Here is a 7,805-nt window from a genome sequence, read left to right on the forward strand (position 1 = left end):
GGAGTATAAAAGGAGTTTGGAGAGGCTTGGACAGCACACTTGAGAGAGCTGAGGCAAGCTACAAAGAGAGCAAAGGGTTCTCCTCTGCAGTCTGCCCTGAGACAGAAGGCTTGACAGAGAGGTGAGTAAACCACACCAAGGAGTCTCAAGGAGCAAAAAAATCTACTAAAATAGTCCAGGTCTTCAGAGCTATGAAATAGTTCTTTCCGAAGACTGAAACATAACTCTCAACTCTAAATACATTTGATTTTAAATAATTCAGCTTTTGAAACTGTGTATTTGGGTGGTGGTTTTCACTCTAATTATATTCGTTAACATGTTTAATCTTCTTCTGGTAAAATATACAGATAGTGTCATTTATTTCTGAAGTCCAGGACATATTAAGCAGCCCTGGACTGTCTAGAGCTGGCTGTGTGTACCAGGATATCCTGGAAATTGGAAAGATCCTCTTGCCTCTGCCACTTGAGGACTGGGATTAAAAGCATTTGTTTTTCTTTTCCTGTATTTTGTTTGTGACAATATCCCAAATTTGTTTGTTGTTTGTTTGTTTTGTTTGTTTTTTCGGTTTGGAAACTGTGGTTTTAAGGAACTGTGTTTGCATACAAATCATTTTGAGCAAACCAGAATGGTATTTAACTAGTTTTATCATTTGCAAAAGGGTTAGAAATTACAGCTACATATGCCGGTTAAATTACAACCTTTGTGGGTATATACTGATCAAGTGCAAACTTTTTAGTTTTCCTAATCAAGTTCTCGGGATCTCTTCCCTATTGTAATGATGCAATATGCTGAAACCACAGATGTACTTTCAACAAAAATTAATTTTTTCAAATCAGGTGACCTGGATCCAAGGCTGAAGAAATCCATGCACTCCATGGTTGACAAAATGGACATGTCTTTGGAAGATATCATTAAGCTAAACAAGATCCAGCAAGGACTTCATGGCAGGCCTGATTCCTGGGTGAATAGAGGCACTGGGCCTAAGAGGTACAGGCCTGCCATCCAGCATGGCAGCAGGAACAGGCTGGCACCATACCACAGACCAAAACAACTTCCAGACAAGTGGCAGCATGACCTCTTTGTTGGCAGCTTCAAGGCTGGAAACCACATGGATACTGGTGGGAAGCTGCTCCTGTCAAACCTGCACTTCGGAGTGTCAGATTATGATATTCAGAAACTCTTTGCTGAATTTGGAACGTTGAGAAATTCTGCTGTGCACTATGATCGCTCTGGACAAAGTTTAGGGACAGCACATGTGCACTTTGAAAGGAAGGCAGATGCCCTGAAGGCTATGAGAGAGTACAATGGCGTCCCTTTGGATGGCTGCCCTATGAACATCCAGCTTGTCACCTCACAGATTGATACACAACGAAGATATGCACAAAGAAGAAACAGGGGCAGCATGACAAGTAACCTTGGCTCTGGAAGGTTTGGTGGTGGAGACACCAGAAGAGGGACACTTGGAGGCAGCCAGGGAACATGGAGAGGCACCAGCAGGAACTCGAAGCAGCAGCAGCAGCTATCTGCAGAGGAGTTGGATGCCCAGCTGGATGCTTATCAGGAAAGGATAGACACCAGCTAAACAACTGAGCAAATCTGCATAAGAATGAGACCCAGAGGCCTGGTCTGTGACACTTAGACCAAGGCTTGGCTACTGGACCTTGCAGACAATGGTGGATCCTCCTTTGCTTCTTTTTCTTTGTCCTGTTTTAAACCCATGTAAAGCTCTTTCTTTCTTTCTTCTTTTCTTTCTTTCTTTCTTTCTTTCTTTCTTTCTTTCTTTCTTTCTTTCTTACTTTTTTTAAATTCTGAAATATACCTGCTTTTGACTGAGTTATTTTGTGGATAAATTGTAGTGGTTGCTTTTGTAAAAGTGGCATTTTCACCTTTGCCAGAATAAAAATGTGTGTAAGAATAAACAAGTGTCCCTGTGTCATAAAGTAATAAGAAATCATTGATAACTTATTTTTGTGGTGAATGAGTAATTTTCTCACTGTTTGGGTATCTCTAGGTCTGGGCTCTAGAATTTAGGCCAAAGGTCATGGCATTTGCTTAAAAACATTTACAAGTCTGGCCTAAAAATAGAGTTGTCACCCAAGAGAGTGTAATTAAAGCTGGGTTAGAATCCTGTTACATGGTATAACTATTTTAGTGGCTCAATAGAGCTAAGTTTTTCAATCTTCCCTGGAAGTCAGCAAATATTCTACATCTTGGGGTCTCAAAGAGTGACATTTGGGGACTATGTATTTTACTACCAAGGAATGTATTATGACATTGCTGGTTGAATCTGGAGGGAACTGGAATTTGGGGTTTTTATATGCAAGGGCAGAGAAGTTAAATTCTCTTCAAAATTTAGAGACTCAGCCAGGTCATGGTGGCACATGCCTTTAATCCCAGCACTTTGGAGGCTGAAGCAGGCAGATTTCTGAGTTCCAGGCTAGCCTGTTCTACAAAGTGAGTTCCAGGACAGCCTCGGCTATAGGGAGAAACCTTGTCTCACAAAAACAAAAACAAAAAAATTTAGAAACTAAAACATTCAGGGACTGGTGGTAGACACAAGACAGGGTAGTCATGGGCCACCCTGTGACTGCAACTATAATACCAAACAGTTAACTTGACCCGGGTCACATAAGAGGTAACTGCTATTGTTGTTGAAAACAGAAAAAATGAAAAAAATCCTAGCACATCGCCCAATTAATGGTCTGGTCTTATTTCAATAAGCTTACAAACACGTTGGGAAATTCCATTAAAAAACTAGAAAATGTCATAGACTTATTTTTCTATTCTATTCGATTTAGTCCTTTTATATTTTGTATATTTTATATATTAAATCTTATAAATTTTTTTAAAATGAAGAGACTAAAAGCACAAATATAAAATTAACAGTTGGTTGACTGCTCTCAGGCAAAGCAATAAAAGACTATAATTTTTGCCTGGAGTATATTTAGTTACAAGTCAGTTCTTTAGTCCTTAAAAAAAAAAAAAGTGGCAGTTCATTATGGAAGAATCTTTTTCTATTGTCCTAAAGTTTCTGATCTCTCTTGAAACTTTCCAAGCACATGAAAATAATCTTATTCTTTCTCTCCATTATAATTCTGGGGGTGTCTTAAGAGATGGGAAATTATTATACTCTTTAGATCTTTCCCAGGAAGATTTTCTAGACCTCCCTTACAACATGCCAAGGTTCCAGACCTGCATTCCTGTGCAGGGTTCCAAAGGCACCCATATGAAACATTTAATAATTATACCTTGTCAATAGATAATACATTTCTTATGTATATTAGCATCGTATTTGGAAATTGTCTTATGCATGTATATCCTGATATCATTTTCCTGTGAGTGTGTTATTTAGAGATGGGGTCTCACAAGGTAATCCTAGAATTCACTTTGTAGACAAGGCTGTCCTCAAACTCTTAGGATCTGCTTGTCTCTGTCTTTGAGTCAATCTCTAGTATCATGAAGTAATTTAAAATAGTTTAAAATTTTAATACGGTTCAAAGTAGATCTAGATCCTCCAAATGACTGCACACAGACTCTTAGCCTACTCTCTTTTTTTTTCATTTCTTTATTTCTTTTTTTTTAATTAGGTATTTTCTTCATTTACATTTCAAATGCTATCCCAAAAGTCCCCCATACCCTCTTGCCCATTCCCATACACACCCACTCCCACTTCTTGACCCTGGAGTTGCCCTGTACTGAGGCATATAAAGTTTGCAAGACCAAAGTGCCTCTCTTCCCAATGTTGGCCGATTAGGCCATCTTCTGCTACATATGGAGCTAGAGACAAGAGCTCCGGGGATACTGGTTAGTTCATATTGTTGTTCCAGATATAGGGTTGCAGTCCCCTTAGCTCCTTGGGTACTTTCTCTAGCTCCTCCACTGGGGGCCCGTGTTCCATCCAGTTGCTGACTGTGAGCATCCACTTCTGTGTTTGCCAGGCACTGGCATAGCCTCACAAGAGACAGCTATATCAGGGTCCTTTCAGCAAAATCTTTCTGGCGTATTTAATGGTGTCTGTTTTGGAGGCTGATTATGGGATGGATCCCTGGGTGCAGCAGTCTCTAGATGGTGCATCCTTTCGTCTCAGCTCCAAATTTTGTCACTGTAACTCCTTCCATGGATGTTTTGTTCCCAATTCTAAGAAAGGGCAAAGTGACCACACTTTGGTCTTCATTCTTTGTGAGTTTCTTAACAATTGTTTTAAGTGACCAACCATAATTTGGGCATCCATTAGCCTGTGTGTGGAGGTGAGAGAACTCAAAAGAGCTTGTTCTCTCCTTCCACCTTCCACGATGTCGGTCCTAGGGACTTAACTTAGGCCATTTGGCTCTCAGGCACATGCTCTCCCCTACTGAGCCTTCCCACCTAGTTCTCCATTTTGATTAGAGGCATGAACCGAGACTTACCAGAAATATCCTTATTGCTGCTATTGCTACTGATGCAATCACAGTTCTTGGAACTACAGAGGGAAAAAAGGTTATGTACTCAGTGCACTAGACATAGAAGGTTTTATATCCCTGGGTGGCACCCACTTTAAGTAACCAAAGGCATAAAGTATGCCATCACTCTGCCTTCAGTGACTAGTGTCCTTCAGACAGCAGCAGCAGCAAACCCTGGGCATTCTCAGGCACTTCTACCCAGCATAACCATCCTGGTGACTCTGGAGATCTGAATGCTTATCTTGCACCCTGCAGATTCTAATTTTATGAAAATAAAGGGGAGTCTAAGAAAGCAGTTTTCAGGTTTGACTGGCTCATTTCACTGAGTTTCTTCCCACCCGTCCTTTTATAAACTGGGGAAATGTCTTTGATGGAATCCTTCTAGTGCAAGTAAAATGTCATTGTTATGTTATATTGACGGTATAAAGGATGTCACTTGAAGTTGCATGGAGAAAAAAGCTGTGTTGCTATTGAGGACTTCCCCTGGACTCTGAGGAAAGGGACACTTCTGTGGCCCCTTGGATGGAATTTTTTTTTATTCTCCCTGAGTTCTGCTTCCCAAAGTATAAAATTAGATGATCTTGTACTCCTTTGACTTGTTTTTAAGACAGGGTCTCTATGTAACCACTGGGTGACCTAAAAATCATAGAGATCTGCCTGTGTCTGCTTTCTGATTTCTAGGATCAAAGTATGTTACACCACAACGGACCGTACTGAGGATTTTACAGAACTCTAATTTGTTTGTGACACTAGAGATCCATCTAGACTTGTATGTGTTAAACAAGCTCTCTGTGAAGCAACTCCCCAAGCCAGGACTAAGCCAACCTAAACTCAGATGGCCATGGTGGCATATGCCTTTTCTTCATTCCAATGTTTGAGTGTGCTGCTCCCTCCCCTTCCATATTTATCAAGTCACCATTGCAGTAGTTCGATTTGGTTACTTCTTTGATTTAATAGTATTCTAAAAATATATGAATTTTGACTATCGCTCAAAAACTTCCCGATGATGCCATTAACTTCTAGATAAAATTCCAGAGTCTTTAGCAAGCCGTTGTAGTAAATCTCCAAACCCAAAAACGCCCAGTTAAAGAAATCACTACTCAATTAACTGGAATAGGAGATACACACCTAGATTGGGCAGATATAACACTACCCTACTCTATTCCTATTTATAAGATACCATATAACTGTGGTTTCTCCAGGCAATGTGCTTCTGCTCCATTCTCCTTCCACCTCCTAAATTGTCCTCTCTCTCCTCTCCTCTCTTGTCTCCCCCAAATTTTTTGCTCCACCTTCCCTCCCACTGCACAATCACCAGTTCTAGGCTTTATTTGGAAAGTTAAGATGTGGCAAAGGTTCAGAGGCACCTGTACCTGTGATTCACTCCTAGTGTCCATCCTTCCCAGTAGTGTGGAATTAGCATCAAAATACAAGACTAGGGCTATTTGAAACACTTCCCCCTTCCTTCTAATTACAAGACTCTTTTATCTCAGATATAAATTGAGCACAATGATTAACATTTTGTAATTTATAAAGTACAGGCTAAACCTAATACCCAGTCTATCATTTTTGTCAATTAAATAGCACCACTGTCATCTATCTTAACTTGACATAATTCTACACCTGATTCATGCCCTGGCTTAGATTGTGTGCCATTTGAAAATCATGAGATCCAACTGTAAGGCATTTTATCAAATAGTGATCAAGGGGGAAAGGCTCCTTGTTTGCGGGACCATCTCTGGGCTGGTAGTCTTGGTTCTTTAAGAAAGCAGGCTGAGCAAGCCAGGGGAAGCAAGCCAGTAAAGAAAATGCCTCCATGGCCTCTACATCAGCTCCTGCTTCCTGACCTGCTTCAGTTCCATTCCTGACTTCTTTTAGTGATGAACAGCAGTATGAAAGTGTAAGCTGAATAAACCCTTTCCTCCTCAACTTGCTTCCTGGTCATGATGTTTGTGCAGGAATAGAAACCCGGACTAAGACAATCACCTTGTAAGGTGTGAAATAAATTGCTTAGGTCTTGAGTGGCCAAGTCAATCACAGGCCACAGCCAGTTGATATCTCCCAGTGCCTTCTGGAAATCATTAAGGGTCCTTAACTGGTTTCTTCTGATTTGCACCTTTTGTGGCCTAACCCTTTGCAAACTTCTTTTATACCCCCAAAATTAATAGAATCCCTTCTTTGTACTTTTTGAGGGGTGAATTGCAATCCCAGGAAGGCAAGGTTTTTTTGTTTGTTTTTTTTTTTTTACTTCATCAAACATTCTTTCCACGATACTTACCTCTGAATCAGTTTATCTTATCACCTTATCTTATCAGCTTATCTCGATCAGTCATCAAAAGCAGGGTGGTGGTGGCACACGCCCTTAATCCCAGCACTTGGGAGGCAAAGGCAGGCAGATTTCTGAGTTCGAGGCCAACCTGGTCTACAAAGTGAGTTCCAGGACAGCCAGGGCTATACAGAGAAACCCTGTCTCGAAATACAAAAACAAAAACAAAAACAAAAACAAAAAACAAACAAACAAAACCAAAAAAAAGATGTCATCAATATAATGAAAAATAATGGATTGGGGAATTGTTTGTGAATTATCTGCAATGGCTGTTGTAAAAATATTGACACAAGGTATGGCTATTTACCATTCCTTGTGGCAGGACTTTCTAATGATTTTTGAAAGATTTATTTATTTATTATATGTAAGTACACTGTAGCCATCATCAGACACACCAGAAGTGGGTGTCAGACCTTGTTACAGATGGTTGTAAGCCACTATGTGGTTGCTGGTATTTGAACTCAGGACCTTCAGAAGAGCAGTCAGTGCTCTTACCAAGGAGCCACCTCTCCAGCCCACAATGATCATTTTTTTTTGGTGACCTCTACTGAAGATAGGTACTGGGAAAGCAAACATTTTCTTATCACACTTATGTAGAGAAATGGTGAAAAATTAATCTTTCAGATCAATCACTATGATGGGCCATTCTTTAGGCATCAAGGAAGGCAATGGAATCCCAGGCTCCAAAGAACCCATTGGCTGATTAATAAACCTATTAATCACTCTGAGATCTGTCAACATTCTCCATTTGGCAGATTTTTTTTTTCTTAAATGACAAATACTGGAGAAGTCCAAATGCTGGTGGACTCCTCTATGTGCTAAGCCTTCTGCTGCTCTTGGACTTGCTCTTTTAATGCCTGTAGTTATTCTTTTTTCATAGACCATTGATTATTTCAAATGGGTTGGTCATTCAACCACCTTAGTGGTAAGGATAAATATGAGCTTTTTATAAATTGCTGATATTTTAGAATATATTTGTAGAACATAATTTTAATATTTTCAACTGTTAATATTCAACAAACAGAATAATGATTTTAAGA

General features: G+C 39.9%; 1 protein-coding gene across 1 annotated transcript; it reads left to right on the top strand.

Annotated features, from left to right (window-relative positions):
• Positions 1 to 865: 865 nt before the first annotated feature.
• Positions 866 to 1,582, top strand: LOC110288362 (THO complex subunit 4-like). The gene has a single exon (XM_021154727.1). It carries the CDS (start codon positions 866 to 868, stop codon positions 1,580 to 1,582), a length of 717 nt encoding a protein of 238 aa, XP_021010386.1.
• The last annotated feature ends 6,223 nt before the right edge of the window (positions 1,583 to 7,805 follow it).

This window comes from Mus caroli, unplaced genomic scaffold (assembly GCF_900094665.2).
Source record: "Mus caroli unplaced genomic scaffold, CAROLI_EIJ_v1.1 scaffold_13214_1, whole genome shotgun sequence".
NCBI classification, from domain to species: domain Eukaryota; kingdom Metazoa; phylum Chordata; class Mammalia; order Rodentia; family Muridae; genus Mus; species Mus caroli.

Bases quoted from the DNA above. Each gene is read 5' to 3' on its own strand.
- LOC110288362 (XM_021154727.1), top strand. From the start codon at position 866: ATGCACTCCATGGTTGACAAAATGGACATGTCTTTGGAAGATATCATT.